This window comes from Pezoporus wallicus, unplaced genomic scaffold, assembly GCF_028554395.1.
Source record: "Pezoporus wallicus isolate ANWC-B61680 ecotype Strahan unplaced genomic scaffold, APGP_CSIRO_Pwel_v1 contig_3486, whole genome shotgun sequence".
Classification (NCBI taxonomy): domain Eukaryota; kingdom Metazoa; phylum Chordata; class Aves; order Psittaciformes; family Psittacidae; genus Pezoporus; species Pezoporus wallicus.
In genome coordinates, this window is record NW_026642292.1 from 6860411 (window position 1) to 6876550 (window position 16140).

The 16140-nt window shown below is 38.6% G+C and overlaps 1 protein-coding gene across 2 annotated transcripts; it reads right to left on the reverse strand.

The window, feature by feature from the left end:
- Window positions 1-65: 65 nt before the first annotated feature.
- Window positions 66-11825, reverse strand: SRP54 (signal recognition particle 54). Of its 2 annotated transcripts, XM_057428406.1 has the most exons (15): window positions 11430-11813; window positions 9863-9954; window positions 9207-9291; window positions 8182-8286; window positions 6764-6830; window positions 6620-6677; window positions 5774-5924; window positions 4818-4966; window positions 3410-3510; window positions 3209-3295; window positions 2779-2852; window positions 2422-2530; window positions 1451-1621; window positions 861-956; window positions 66-202 (listed from the first exon to the last, which is right to left on the reverse strand). In XM_057428406.1, exons 1-15 carry the CDS (start codon window positions 11505-11507, stop codon window positions 111-113), a joined length of 1515 nt encoding a protein of 504 aa, XP_057284389.1. In that variant the 5' UTR covers window positions 11508-11813; the 3' UTR covers window positions 66-110. The 2 variants fall into 2 exon arrangements, with proteins under 2 accessions (XP_057284389.1, XP_057284390.1); XM_057428407.1 differs by lacking the exon at window positions 1451-1621 and having other exon boundaries at window positions 11430-11825.
- Between the last annotated feature and the right edge of the window lie 4315 nt (window positions 11826-16140).

The following is a 16140-nucleotide window of genomic DNA, read 5'->3' on the forward strand; positions in this document are numbered from 1 at the left end:
TGAATAAGATTTCAAAAGACTACTCCCCTAATCACTGTAAAAAGGAAGAAAGCAAATTCTTTCACTGAAGTTGCCATGAAGAGTCAAAGTCCACTTTTATTAAGGCTTCTTTACATATTATTGAATCCCATCATGCCTTTCATATTCCCAGCAGCACCTTGTTGGAATTGTCTCATCATTGACTGCAGTCCTGCCATGCCACCTGCAGAAGGTAAGTGGGAACACGGATGTGTTAATTAACTCTGAAGCACAGCTATCTTGCTTCAGGCCTTATCACAGTGAACACGCACTATTTCAATAATATACAAATGCAAACGCCCAAGACTGAAGCTAAGGTTCAGTGGCTATTGAAAATGGACAATTGAGTAATCACAGGAAGGTCTACAAAACACCAGGCTTGAAGCAGGTTTTATGATCACCTGTGTATTAAGATCTAGACAAAAGAAAAAACCTTGAAGTCGTGACCATTATCAATTAGTAAAGTTCCAGAACGGAGTCTTTAAATAAAGATACTCCTGTCAAATTCAGGCATTTGAGGCAAAGACTACAAAAGAAGGGAAGTTTAGGAATAGATGTGCTTTAGCACAGTCATGCTTACAGTCACCACTTTACTACTTCGGACACCCCTCCAACTGATAATTTTGAGAGCCAAATACCAGTGAAGAGACTAGATTAAGCACTGGTAAGTGCGAAGCATTCATCATATGGACTAAGCTTTATGATTTTTGTCAGGAAACCTAGAAATACTTCATACTGATACTAAATGCATGCTTTGTAATATCACCTTCCTCACTTCTATATTTCAAACACTCCACTCTAATTGGTAGTCCTCTCCTGAAGCCGTAAAAGTCAACACGTACCCATATGATGAAGAACTCTTGGATCCATCATCTTTGCCATCTGTTGATTCAGTTTGGCCAGCTGAGATGGGTTTACATTCTTCGACATATCACCACCTAAAAAAAAATACAAAAGAAGCAATTGTAAGAAAGTGGATCAACATATGGGGCTAAAAATAAATCAGATTTCTACCTCCTAATTCTAGATGCAAACCCATTTGAGTCCATGATCAAAAGTTACTGTATCAGGCACTTAAAAATATTTTAACAATCAACAGTCCCTGCACCCCACATAACAGACTGAAGTGTCAGTAGTGTAGCAGTAATGAAGTCTATATTGATGAAGCCAAAAATACTGTAATTTTTCACCGTTATACATTATTGTCATGAAGAACAATGCAGCTCTCACCAGTTACATAAAAGAACTTTCAAACACCAGGAAAATAAGCAAGCTACAGCTCACTTTGTCCTCTCTCAACACCTGATTGACATTTTCACATTACCTGTGTTCACACATCACATAACCTCCCCACTGAGTTACTAAGTGTTCTTTGGGGTTTTTGTTTGTTTGCTTTAGGTTGTTATTTTTTGGTTTGTTGTTTTTTTTTTACCTTTGAAAAGCCCTTTGATGCCTCCCATCTTTTTCACCATCTGTGCAAACTTAGTATATTGAGTCAACAGCTCTTGAACATCTCTGGTAGAAACACCTGAACCTCTTGCTACTCTTTGGATTCTTCCTGGCTGCTTACTGAAAACTTTGGCACCATCTGTACTGTCAAGTTCTGCAATTACAGTGTCGGAAAGAGAAATCCATTCAGTTACTGACATTAAAAACTATTACAGCTGGTAGCAAACTTGTTCTCATTATTGTTGCGAACTTAAGTTTTGAGCCAGGGATCAAAAATCTTGGTTTAGAAATGACAATGCAGAATTTAACATAAATAATTGAGATGTAATATTCTAAGGAGTTGTATAAAGACATTGTTATGCTTGTATGTTAATCACCATGGCAGCAAAAGTCACCTGAATAAATTATGCTTTCAGCATACCTGGTCTTAAACATATTAAGGGTTTTAGCACAAAGTTAAGAGCATACTCCTGCAAGAGTTGTAAATGGATTAGGAACACCACCTTGAATTCCAGAGACGAGGCTATGTTACCAAGTAAATTTGAGGGTGCGTAGGATGAAACACAGCAACAACAGATTAAAGATGAATGTAGCTTTTTAATTTGCAAGTATAGCATTAATAATTCAAGAAGCACAGCTATAGGATGAAAAATAAAAGTACATTCATTTCCACTACCCTACAATAATCTCCAAATGCTTCAAAATCCCACTTATTCTACACAGATAAAGCAGCAATAAGCAATTGTCAAGGTATCTCTAAATATTTAGACTTATTCAGAAAGTTTGAGACATGTACTCTTCGCCATTTCTAAGAGTGATAAATGCTCTTTGTCATTTTCTGTCACTGTAGATGCTGCCTTATGCCCAACTTGTTTCCAAAAAGATCTCTGTAAATACGCTTGTTCAACAATGGAGAGGAAAAAAAAATAAAATAGTGGGTGAAGTTTGTTTTACCTTGGTCATTCATACTGTCCATTATAGTCATCAGTTTCTTTAGCCTTGCCATTGATTCCTGTTCATTGCCTTTACTCATAAAGTCAGTTCCAAAACCAGGGATCATACCCTTGTTTTAAAAATGGAAAACAAACACTGTGTCAGAAGAGGCAGAACTAATTTCAATTAAGCAGCCAGAAATACAGACAGCAAGCTTTAGTTCAGTAGTTATGTATCGTAGTAAGCAAGTAATTTCATATTTCTGAAAAAGTACAGACTCTTAACATTAGTTTCAATGAAGAATTTTAAGTTTACAGCAAAGTTTGTCAAATAGAAATGAAAATCTGATCAAACAAAAATATTTTGGGGATAACTAACCAAGATCTGACTGAACGGTCCCATTTTCATGATGTTTTGGAATTGTTCATACATATCTCTTAACGTAAATTGACCTGAAGAGCAACAACAAAAAAAAAAAAAAAAGGATTAGCAGAAGTCACACTAGCATTTTTGCCTTGCTGTCTTTTCTCAGTTATTCTTTATACTCACAAGGTAAATACTATACACTGCATAGATAAATCAACCTCTTCATTATTACCATGGCTAAACTGTTTTAGATGGCACACACTTAAGAATTAAACTAATTATTCTGCGGTCTGACACACTTATCACTCAAGAAAGAACACAACTACATACATGAAACAAATTACTTGTCTACAGATGAATTCAATGGTCTACATCTCTGAGATGACTTGCCATGATTAGGTTATGCTAATAACCTACAATTCAGTCCTTGGGAATAACTTACCATGTTTGAGCTTTTCTATGAGTGCTTCATTATCGTCCAACTTTAACTCGTTTACTTTATCTATCAATCCTTCAATATCACCCATACCTGGAAAAGAAACAACCCATCTATGAAGTTAGCATTAAAAGAAAGTGACAATTCAATTTCTATTATCCAATTCAAAGTAAGTATCTTTTAAGTACAGCTGTACATAGTACATACCTAGAAGTTTGCTGATGAAAGGCTGTGTTTTAAAGGGCTCAAAGTCATCTATGTGTTCGCCAGTTCCAATAAAAATAATAGGACTCTTTGTGGCAGCAACTCTGCGGTAAAATATATTTTATGAAATGGCCTCTCAAAACCCACCCATCTTTCGTACCACCCATTAACACAATCAGCTAGGCATCAACACAGTGCATCCTCTCTCCTCAACTGTTCATCCCACTCCTCAAACTATTAATACAAAAACATCCAGCATTTAGGATAGGTAGCTGGGAGAAGCTGACAAGATGTTTATCTAGTTTGTACAAACTCGGCTTTGAAAAATATCAACAGATATATTCTCCATTTTATCCTAGTGCTCTCCTCGCTAGTATTGCAAGGACAGATGAAACAGACATTGATTACATTTTCTTCAAGGTACCTCCTGCAACAGACAGCAATCTTGTTTCCAACCCAGGAAAAAAAGCTTAGACATAAGAAAAGGAAGAAATTTTTCACCAATCAGTCACTGGCACTAGCTTTTACATTAATTCAGCTTCCAGTCTACAGAATGTATAGAACACAGCAGACTTCACACATACAAGCACATGACAACTGGAACAAGCTTTTGGTTTTTGTCTTTTTTTTTTCCATAAATAACAGCAAAATAGATATGACAGTTTATGAACTCTAATACTTAAGATCAAAGTCAGAAAGCAGTTTAGTAAGTCATCAACTGTTTTGACATCATCTCAGCTGCATACAAGCTATATCATTGAAGCACAGCTGAAGATTAGTCTGACACGCCATTGTATAAGACGGAAAATAAAACGTTAACATTTTCTACTCAATTGAGTTTGTCATGATACAGCACAGGGAAATCCAACAAGAACGTTATTCAGGAAAGTATGAATGAATACTAATTTTTTATCAAGTTGCTGGACACTGGCAATCCAGAAGTTTGATTTGCATAACAGCTTTAAGGCCATTAGATATGACTAGCTAGAGTTTTTCCCCTTTTGGAAAAAAAATCTTGGGCATTAAATGAGAATCAACATTTTCAAGTAAGTCATATCTATTAAGTCCAAATTTATGTTTTTGTAAAAAAAAAAAAAAAATCCTAATAGGCAAGACCCAGTAAATACAACTGCTTGATGCTGTTTTCAGAAGACGCAAGTCTGACATGTTACAATACACACTACTGTATTGGCAGTACATCAGAAGATCTGATACTGACGGATGTTAAATAGTCCATGGGTGATACTATCCACCAGAAGTAGGATAAGAACATAACTGCTCCTTACTTAAATCTTAGATTCTGTGCAGTGTGACAGTGACACTTTCATAGGCAAGTTTTTTTGAGACACTAACGTATTTCATGTTTGTCCATGCACGGCCAGGTGCTGGACACAACTAACACAATACTTACGCACTAAGAGCTCCACCTCCTTTTGCATGTCCATCAAGCTTAGTAACAATAACAGAAGCTACATCTACTTTATCTTTGAAAGCTTTAGCTTGAGCTTCACAAGCTTGGCCAATGGAAGCATCCATCACGTAAACAATGTTATCTGGTTGCTAGGAGAAATAAGAGATTCATAAAGTAATCATTTCCTTATTGCTTAGACAGTGTTCATGCGTTATGTTCAACAGCAGAACTAACTGCAATAAGAGTATGTAAGGGCTGTGCAGTTTGAAAAAAAAGGACAACTGTTTTACAAACAGTATTGTCAAACAACCATTTGAAAACTGATGCTGTATTACTGTGACTTATCTACAGCACAAAATATTACAATTTTATAGGTTTACAGTGATTACTTATGTTTTGAGTGATTTTAGCTAGTATCTGAGCCAATAAGCTAATTAAGATCTATGAGCAATTAATGGCTAACGAAGTCTTCCCTTGGCTTTTACATTACGAGCTTTAGGAAATCCATTCCTCTGAAAACAAGTTAGCTATTAGCAACAGTTGTGTGGCAACCATCATACTCTCATGCAAGAGCACAGAATCAAATAGTCAGGCTTTGAAAACCCATTTACATTTACATATCAAAGCTGTTGAAAGTTATCCAATCATCATCTTTGTTTCGGGGCAATTATTTGTGAAAAATCACAGAAAATTCAGTACATACAGCTACAGGAAACCAGATCAAACTGGTTCTTTTATCTAGTTTTTCAATATAAAAAGATCCTGAAAAGGAAAAGTTAAAGCAGGAATGGCAGTGTAGTTACATGCAAGCATCCTCTTCATTTGAAGACAGAAGAATTAAAACTATCAAGCACTGATCATCCAGCCCTGGTTTAACCACACAGAACATTGGGAGATAAACATAAATTAATTGTAGTCAAATTACTATAACAGAAGTTATTCTTGAAACTACTCACTATGGCATTAGCAACTTGTAACATCTCTTCAAACAAAGAATCTTCCTGTTTGTGACGTCCACTTGTATCAACAATGATTATTTCAAAGTTTTCGTTTTTAAATTTCTCAACACCTTCTGAGGCAATAATTACAGGATCCATTTCTGTATAACTGATCACAAAGAAAAACAAAGAAAACAAAAAGAAGAATAAACAACAAATCAGCAGAGTTACCAAAGAAACTAATTCAAACTTTCATCACCTGACTATAAACTGGTTAACGATCTGGATTTCAAGAGTGACTTTCTCTCATGTCAAGCAAAAAATTGATTTAAAATGTCTAAGTCGTTTGCCCTTACTGTTCAGTAAAGTGAAGCACAAAGGACTGATCGTCTCCCCTGCTGAAAACCGCACTAAACAGCCCTTCTGTGAAATAAGATTTAACTGAGCACCTAGACAGTACATTTCCAATGAAGCTTAAGGAAAACTTACTTCTTGCTTTATAAAAGCTATTTTAGGTTCACTGCTGCCCCTACTTGACAATAAAAATTAAAGGTCCAAAAAACATACCCTTTGATCTTTAACAGTACTTCCTGAAAATCTGTCCGGTAAAGACCTATATACTGCCACTCACTGAGAGAACATTCAACAGAATTATCCCCAGATGCCTGATCTCTTAAGCTATCCTTACCTTCTACTACTGGCAGACAGCACACTGGATTAAGCAGAATTTTCACCTGATCAGAGCAAATATTATAAAAATCTAAGCAGTTACGCAACACTGAATGGAGCCTAGTGAGAGATCTTCAGTAAAAAACACTATATCGTTGGAATTGAATTGTTCTCTGAACAATGAAAGATGCTTACCTCCCATAAAAGGGAATTCTTGCTTTTGTGGCGTTCTGCTTTAACTGGTCAAAAGCACCTATAAGACAGATATAGTCAAGGGGCTGTTAAAAAAAAAATAAATCTGTAAGTATTAAAGAACCACATCATTAAAGACTGTATTACCTGCTCTGTACGTGTCTGCACATATCAAACATGTCTTCCAACCTTTCCTCTGATAGAAGTATGCCAACTGTGAAAAGAAATCCAAAACAAGTAGTTACACTAAAATCCCATGAGAAAGCATAACACTGTATAACAACTTATACGCTCACTGAAGTACAGACTCAGTAAAAAAGAAAAAAAATCAAGCCAGCTTTCCTATAACTGAGACTACTTAGTAACACTGTACAGGTACCCAATGTTAGCACCTGCACCTCTGTTGTTTAGAAAAGTATGTTACACAAATAATTATTAAAGGCAAGATGAAAACAACTGCTTCCCTCTGCTCCTGATTCCAGTTTCCTGAGCTAGGAATGTCTACAAATAATTCCAGTTCCCATTTTACTAACTCCTCGATTCTGCTTACTGTTAATAGTGCAGATAGAACTAGCTTTTAGAAACTACCTCTTGTAGTAGTTATTCTCGTAGTAAAGCTAAAACACAGCACTATACCAGCTACTAGGAAGAAAATTAACTCTCTCTCAGTCAAAACCAGGACACTACCCAAAGCAGTAAGTACTTCAATATTAAGTACTGTAATGGCTACAACTTGTACAGCTTTTTGTTTCTGTATTTCCAGAGGAGCAAAGATATTTCCATTTCAGGGGCATGTTTTAAAGGATTGAATGGAATCCTTACTTTCTTGTAAAAGTCAGCTTCACTGGTAAAATGTACATTCACAGAATATTTGGTTGACCCAAGACAGACTTCCAAAACACAGTTTGCCTACAGAAGCACTAGAAGAGACTTATAAAATCAGAATAGTGGTATATTTAGAATAGCCTTTCTGTGAATCTCAGAAGCAGATGACTGAAAAAAGCAACATAGATGTATCTTTTTCCACATGGTATTTTTTCCTCCCAACAACTATCATAAACAAGTTAAACACTTAATCAGAGCATTCTTTTTTTAGCCTTAAAAAAAACAAATCCAAGTCTTCTCAATGAGTTTGGGGCTGGAAGAGGTTTCACATCACCCACTCATACTTCCATCTAACACAGATGCCAGCTCCCACTGGTCTCCCTAAACAGGTAATGGAATGAGATCAGTTCCATTTATAATACCAGTCTGAAACCCAGAAAGAATGGAATTTCTTGTCCATAAACAGTACTGTTTCATCAAGAGTTTAGTTTAAAAAAAATATCTTGAAGAAAGTTCTACAAACCATAAGTTGCCCCACAAGAATATTACTTTGGACATTCTTCTTATCTCAGAAGCCCCTCTGCAAATATATCTCTACACTTTAATCAGTACTTTCCTACTAACAGAAACAGCACTGATCACAAGCAAATCATACCAAAGCAGTCCAATGATCACCACTTTCCCCAAGAAACAAAAAACATTAAAAAAAGACATGCAAACAGATTCACAGTGCCAGTTACCTTTGAACAGGTTGTTGTTTTACCACTTCCTTGCAAACCAACAAACATTATAATATTCTGTTTTCCTTTGGTAGGTGTCCATGCTTTGACTCCAGGATCTACAAGCTAAAGAATAACATACATTGCAGAAGTGAACTTCAGAAGCACAGAACAGTGTCACAGTCATGCTAGGTGCCTGGTTTTATATTCAGTGAAGCAAACCAACTTAAGCATAGTCTGGTCTTATTTTGGCTTAGATGCTTGCTGATTTACAGTGACAAGCAACAGTCTGTGCAAGATATCTAAAAATACATAGTGTTATGCATAATAATTCTGTAACAGTAACAGTGTTATTTGTAATATCAAGCACCAAAGTCAGGGTGGCCTGTATACATGGCACAAGTATAACAGACAACACAGAAACATGACCTCGACCCCACCATCACTGCTCAAGATGAACCTCTTCTGGTGAAAATCCTACAGTAAAGAAGACTTCTTAGGGTTGCTGCCTCACTTCTTAAAAAGTAGAAGGTACATGCATTCCAGAGAACTATCATATGGGTGGGCACAGACTACAGAACAAAAGACTATAGTGTTAACTGGAAAAATGAAAGAATACTGATACCCAGGTACTGATTTGACCCAGCAGGCAGATTAAAGAAAAATGCTGCCATGACTGCTAGGTTGTTAATTAACACTTTTTCAAAGGATTATAAGTACTTTGAGCAAATCTTTATTAGGGTAGCAAGGGTGTGTTTCTGGGACAACCAAAGACATTCCAGAAGCTAACAGTACTTTACCCTTATTTTGTCTTTAAATTTCAATTGAAGATTAAGAACAGCTGAACTTGAAGCTAAAATTGAAGTTAGTCAGATCAATGCTCAGGAAGTATATTCAATCAGAAGAATATTACTGTCTGCAATAGTAAGAAGCCTTACAACAAGAAACATAACTGCAGGTACCACACAACAACCTTAACACTGTACTGATTCTACAGCCTAGGCTGTACAAGAAAAGTGACATAATACAGAGTTTTGAAGTCCTACCTTAACAAGTTCCTTAAAGACAGCATGCTGAATCATTTTTCTTTTGTTAAGGCCAGATGCCATTTCTTCCAGATCAATTGCAGACCTGAGTTTAGGAAAACCATGAAACACTAGCATAACTTACAGCATCACTTTAACCTAGGCATAAATGCAATCTTTGCAACTGGAACAGCACTCTGATTTGCCTTGAGTTTTCAGACAGGACATATTTAAGACGACATGCACTTGAGACATTACTTTTATACGCAGGACAAAACCAGGTTTCTAAAATACTTGGATCTTTCAGACTTGCATCTACTTGAATTACACGTCTGATAACAGCCAAGTAACAGTACTGGTCTTATACAGATCTACTTATATCCAGCACAAAACATGTGAAGACGAGGTGTCTAGGAAGTAACAAAGAACTTGTTTATCATACCATTCAACTGATAACAGGAACATTATTTTGAAACAAGCCTGACAACAATAACTGGCTAAACTTCATGAAGATTCTTTGAAGGAAACTGGCTAGACATTTAAACTGTATTTTCCTGTTAAAGATAAAATGTGTGTGTTTAAGAAAACCGTATCAAGTTAGAAGTTATTCTTCTGTAACCTTGAATTACAACTTTTACAAACATCAGAAGTTTAAGCATTTTGATTAGTTTACTTACTTGACATTTTCTCTGAGTTGCTTCACAAGTTTAATATTAACATCAGCTTCCAGTAGTGCTGTACATACTTCTTTTAACATAGCATTTAAAACCTTTAAAGTATAAAAGAAAAATGGTTTTACAATACACAGTATTAGGCCAAAATAAGATGTGAAAGTATTTACCGTATAACAAAGTCTTTTACAAATTAAATGCATGCCGTCCTATCATACTGACTGCCACAAAGAAAAGTCTATGCATTTGTTCCTATGCAAATCCAATTTAAACTTGAAAGGGTAATATGGGAAAAGAAGGGTCCTCAATTTGTAACATGCACACTATAACAAAGTAACACAGAACACTTCCTATTGCATTTAGCACAACAGCAGCTTGCATGGTAGCAAGTCTTCCTAAACTTCCCTGCAGGTACTGCTCACAGTCAACTGTAACAAAAAGCTACAAAAAGAATCTCTTAACACAATCTGTAAAAAAAAAGTGTCCCTTAAAGCAAAAATGGACATACTGTCATCTGCATTCTCAGAAACTGGACTGCTGCTCTGGGGTGTATCTTTTAGGCAAGTTAAGTGCCTCAGTTAGGAACCCAATTTAGTGGTTTTCAATGTGAAAAGCCATGAACAGAAAGACTTTTTCCGAAAGTAACACCTGCATAAATGGTTTCATTTGCACAGCTTGAGCTCTTGCAGGAGAAAAGTTTCTACTGCTGAAAACAAAACCCAAAATTGGGCTATGTTAGATTCAGTTAAGGATTTGTTGTCTCCCAGCTTGAGATTTGTTAAGTCTTTCTTCTGTGCACAAGTTCCAACCCTATAACCCTTGGTAAGCCTACTTTTTAGTTATTTTAAGCCACTTGTCTGCCTACCCAAAAAGAGTTTCTAACAATTTATTTACTCAGAGGCCATTCTAAACCATCACATCAATTAGTTTCCACCCTCTTCTTCAGTCCATATAACAGAAAATACTTATTTATAATTTTAAACCCTAAATTTAAAAGAAGAAAAAAAACCAACCCAAATACGCAACAAAAACAAAAACCAAAACAACAGACTATTCCAAGACAGCCTCGTCAGTCACATATTGTATTGACTTGAATATAAAGACAGCAAAAAAACATAATCCTCACATTTAAGACAGCAAAGTTCACACTGAAAGCTATTTGTTCTTTTAAAACTTCAGCTTCTCGCAGCCATCTCCACAGTTCAGCTGCACACACGTATAAATAAGAGCACTCTATATAGTCTCACAGCCTATCTTCCACCCAACCTTAGGCACATTTCGCCTCCTTTAGTGTTACCTCCTCAGAACACTAATCTCCCTTAGTACAGCCACCATGCTCAAGGACCTTTTGACCATGGGATTCACTGTGCCTGCGGTGATTATACATGTCTATATCTGGTTCTAAGTTCTGGCAGTAATATCAGGGGGTTAAAACCTCTAGCTAAAACTTCTACCTGAGAGAAAAGAGCCTCAAGATAACATCAACCTACTTCAAGCTTCTCATAAGCCTTTGAGAACTTCTCAGAACTTTTATTTCTAAATGTTAGCGCCAGCACACATACATACTACATACCTCTTCATTGATAATCGTAGCATTGCTCAGTGAGCGTAATGCTGAAGTTATTTTTCTTCCAAGATCTGCTAGAACCATTTTGGCAGCTTCAAGTACAACTTAGAAGAATCTGAAACACAATTAAAAATTAAATTTAAACCTAGTTGAAGCTATGCCTTCACAAAGTAATTATTCCGGTATCTTCTGGGTTAAGAAACCTGCTTTCCACTCTAGAAAGCACACAATTTTTACTTTTTTAAAGTTATTTTTGGGAAATACTGGCCTGAAGCTAATTTTAGGCTATCCTGATGGCCTACTTGAAAATAGAGACTCCACGCTGCCATTAGGAAGCATTTCACTGTCTGGAATATTTGTGCATCGAGTTCACTATGAAGAAAACAGTCCAGTCAGAGTTCCAGAAGGAGCGCTAACTGCTTTTTATCTTATCACCAATATGCTACAGGACAATATAAAACCAACCAGAATAGCCTAGAAGCTCAGAAGCTCTGCATCCTACAAAATATTTTGTTAGCAAAATTGAACATTAATTATTCGTTCTACTTTATCTACCTGACATTAAATCAAACTGGATTTCCCATACTAGTAACCCCTCAAACATACTTCAATTTTAATAAGCGAAATTCAATTGTATTTTTTTAAATGTTTGGGGGAGGGGGAAGGTTGTTGTTTTGTTTTTTTAAAAAGCCTATTTTTGCTTACTACAGACACAAATTTACATATAAATCTAAAGCATACTGCAACTTGTACTTAAGAAACCATAGTTAATTTCTGAAGGGTATGGACAGCTTAGTCAACATGCTAAGCTACTCTATCTCTTATACAAGATGGCAAGTTACTCAGCAGAACACATGGCAGGAACAGCAACCTAGAATTCTGAAAAGGGCAAACAAGGATATGTCTTGATGTTGCAAAAAAAGTTGCAACGTCATTGTTACTGCTGAAATAGAGAACTTCAGACACTTCTTGTTTATCTTCCAATTTCACAGGGCTTTTTCCTCATACCCAACTCAAACTACTCCCTTGCCGAGAGCTGAATTCAGAACCACACATTTGAATTCTTGCATCCCAAACGGAAAGCAAACTTGCCAATATTGAGAGCCTTTCTAAGCAAAGTAGCTGAGAGTTTTTCAGAGTTTGGTGTATTTTCTCCCTCCCTCTTCAAATGACTAGAGGACTAAATAGACAAGAGAAGTTGGTCTATTTAGTAAAATTAAGAATACATCATTATCTACACATATTTTATTTGAGAGTGTTTCAACCTAGGTAAAATAAAAAGAAGCTCATTATACACATACATCAAGATTTACCAGCTGCACAGACCCCAAGAAGCAAAGCTTATGATATGTTTATAAATAAGTATAAAGATATATTCCAAAGTATATAAAACAAATCATACACATAAGCCAACCTCCTGACTGCTTTGCCTAATTGAGAGTTAATATTGTTACGAAGTTGGCAGTTTAAGAAAAAAACCCCAAGAAACACAACTGCCAGTCCAACCCCTCTGATATTGAGGACACAACCCGGAACAAAACCCCCAGAAGTTTCAAGGTAAATATATTCAAAGTACAGGCCTCAGGTGTAGCAAATGATGCAAATAAATATATGTACAGATTTTAGATTAAATGTACATTATATGAACAGGCAAGTCCAAAGTGACATACACTACCATGCCACCTTGACCTTTCATTTAAAAATTTGTCTATGCTTCCTAAGAAACTCTGTAAAATATTTGCAGATCAGTATGCTAACAGATATGGATATCCAGCTTCTTCCTTTGCTGGAAGAGGACTTCTACATGACATCTGGGGCAGGAAAACGCAAAGTTTTCCTTAGAAAACACATAAGTCACATTCTTGCAAAATAGTTCTGAAAAAGCGTTATCGTCAATATGATCTACCAAAGGGTGCCAGGAAAGCAGATGTTCAAAATGTTTTCTAAGCTTTTTTCCCAGGAAAATCACAGCAGTTGTAAAAAAACCCCTCTAAACAAAGAAATAAGAAAACCTTTAAAAACAGTATTCCATCTCAGAAAGATCTGAGCTGCTAAAACTGCAGCCATGGACAACACTTGACTAGAACACCTGAATAGAAGAGTTTAGAAATTTTATAGCATGACCATAATACAGCAGCCGGGTGAACACTCAATATTTAAAATTAATTTAAAGAGCTCTATGGGTTTCCAAATACAAAAAATTAATTATGTCCTAATAAACAAATGTTTAACTCCAAATGCTTCTTCCAACAGCCTTACAGTAAGAATAATACAAATAGTATACTAAAGGATGAATTTAAACATTTTACTATCAGCTCTAGCACATTAACATTTATAAGCCATCACAATTACTAATGAATGCCAACTAGAGAAAGTAATACACCTTTTCACACGCAGTCCATCCAAGAAGGTGAAAAGACACATAAGCTGTGTTAGCAGGTAGCCAACTTGGATTGGCAGGTGCCCAGACAGGCACTAACAGTGACTGCACTGCAGAATGAGTATAGGCTGCATTCAGAGCATCTGCAGTTCTGGAAAAGCTTTTTAGCTTTGATGCAGCACTCCATAAACTCACTGTACAGGTCTGAAAGTGGCAGCATCCCACAGTAAAAGAACCAGGCTGCATCAAGCAGGCCTTGTGCTGAGGAAGGCCGTAAGTGCTACACAGACTAAGCTGCCTTAAGCAGAAGGAGACTGGGCACCTCGGCACTGAGCTCCCAGGTTCCACTGCAGAGTGCAAGGCCTCTCCACTCACCTCTGAGAAGCAGCATTTGAGGAGTAAAGGGGCAGCAGAAATAGTGGGGGCTTTATTAAGCCATAACAAAACAGCAGTAAAAATTCCCAAGAGAAAGACTACCTACCCCTGCCTATCCATCTAGTATAAAACTCAAACCAAAAGCAGTCTAGTTCAACTAGCAGGACTCTTTAATGCATGAAATTTTTAAAAGGTAACAGCTTTAGCAGGTAACAGCTGTTTTAAGGATAACAAGCAAAACGAATACTTAAAGTCTAATGATAAAGTTATACTAAATACACACATGGGTTAAGACTCACTGTAAGTCTAATAACAACAAAAGCTGATTCACAGGTGGGAATAGGTTGAGCTGCTGCAGCAGCACTCAGCCCCAGCATACTAGCTTCCACCTTCTGAAGTTACCTGAGGAGAGGCAGGAAAGTAGCCCCAAAGTCGTAGCAGGGACTGGCCATCCTGCTTCTGGCCCTACACCCTTGTTTTCATAGAAGAGCCAAAACTGGCGAAGGGACAGCCCTACTAGAGGCCCGGCCCCAGCCTTTTCCCCGCGCACCCAGAGCTAGCGGCTGCCAACGGCGGCGTACCGGGCCGGGCCAGGCCAGCCCTGTTCCAGCGACGGCCTGGGAAGGTGCAATAGGCCAACAGCAGCCAGGGCAGCGCGGTCCGGCAGCTGTCCAGCAGGCCGTGGTGCTGGCTCCGGGCGAGCGTGTTTCCTGCCCACCGGCGTCAGGCCAGCGACCGGCCTGCGGGGAAGTCCCGCCGCCGAGGGGAGGCGAGAGGCGGGGAAGCGGCGGGGTGCGGTAGTCAGGGCAGGGGGCGTGCCCCCTGTCCCCCGCGGAGCCGCTCAGTGGCTGAGCGTCTACCCGCCTAGCGTTCCTAGGGCTGTCGGGAGCCGTTTCTGGGTCAGGTGTTCTGCTCCCCGGGCAGGGGTTAGGGTCCGTCGGTAGCAGAAGGCTGGCCGGGAGCCCGAGTCCGTCGGTTCCGGGGCCCATAACGCTCTGTTACCGGGCTCGGCCTGGCGGGGGCTCGGAGGCTCTCTGGGAGTGAGGCTGCCGGGAGGCGGCGTGTGTTGTAGTGCCCAGGGAGGCCTTAACCTGAGGCCTGTCCGATGCCGTCGGCTCTCTCTGGCTCCGAGCAGGTGTTCCTGGCCCTGAAGCTATCCCTTGCACCGGGCCACGCTTCTCAACTGCCGTAGCCATCAGGTTGTCACGTCAGGCTAAACCGCAGCTGATGGCGTGCTCAGGGTTGCCAGTGTGGCGGGAGAGCTGCATTTCGGGGTTGTTCTGCCAGCTGTGCAGCAGAAGCAGGTGCTCCCGGCAGAAGGGCAGGACAGACAGCTGGGGTGGTAACCTCTTAAACTCCCCAGCGTCTGAGGTCATACAGAGGTAGTCTGCTGCTGGCATATCTGTAGGGGTTTAGAGGTTTGCCTTGTCTTGTTCCACTTCACACATGTTCACAGCAACCTCCCAGAAGCTTGAAAACAGTGCCTTGAGCTATTACCAAACGCTGTTTTCCTCACTTAATGTCCTCTTAACATAGCTTTTTGTTTACTCTCTTGCTTGTGCCTCAGTCCAATTTCATCAGCATGCTGCAGTCAAGCATCTTGTGGCAGATGAAGATTGGAAATGTGGGTCATTTGCAGCTGAACAAAAAGATGATATAGAAACCCCAAGTATAGGCTGTGCCCCATGACAGGGGGGTTAGAACTAGATGATCTTAAGGTCCTTTCAAGCCCAAACCATTCTATGATTCTAAGGCTGTAGGCACATAGTGCCACGCTAAATAAACGAAGTGCTGCTTTGTCTGTGGATTTATTTGCATTTTGTCATTGCAGATAAGAATTTGGAAGCTCCCCCCCCGGTTCCTTTGATCTAGTCTCAAGCAGCCAATAAGCGTCCTGTTCATTAATCATTGCCTGCTGGGGTGATAAACCCACTCCCTGGTGACCATGTGTTGGTCTGAGAA

Bases quoted from the DNA above. Each gene is read 5' to 3' on its own strand.
- SRP54 (XM_057428406.1), bottom strand. From the start codon at position 11,507: ATGGTTCTAGCAGATCTTGGAAGAAAAATAACTTCAGCATTACGCTCA. The intron at 9,292-9,862 runs GTAAGTAAACTA...TCCTAAACTCAG, and splicing joins CAACTCAGAGAAAATGTCAA to GTCTGCAATTGATCTGGAAG. The intron at 2,531-2,778 runs GTTAGTTATCCC...TTTTAAAACAAG, and splicing joins GACCGTTCAGTCAGATCTTG to GGTATGATCCCTGGTTTTGG.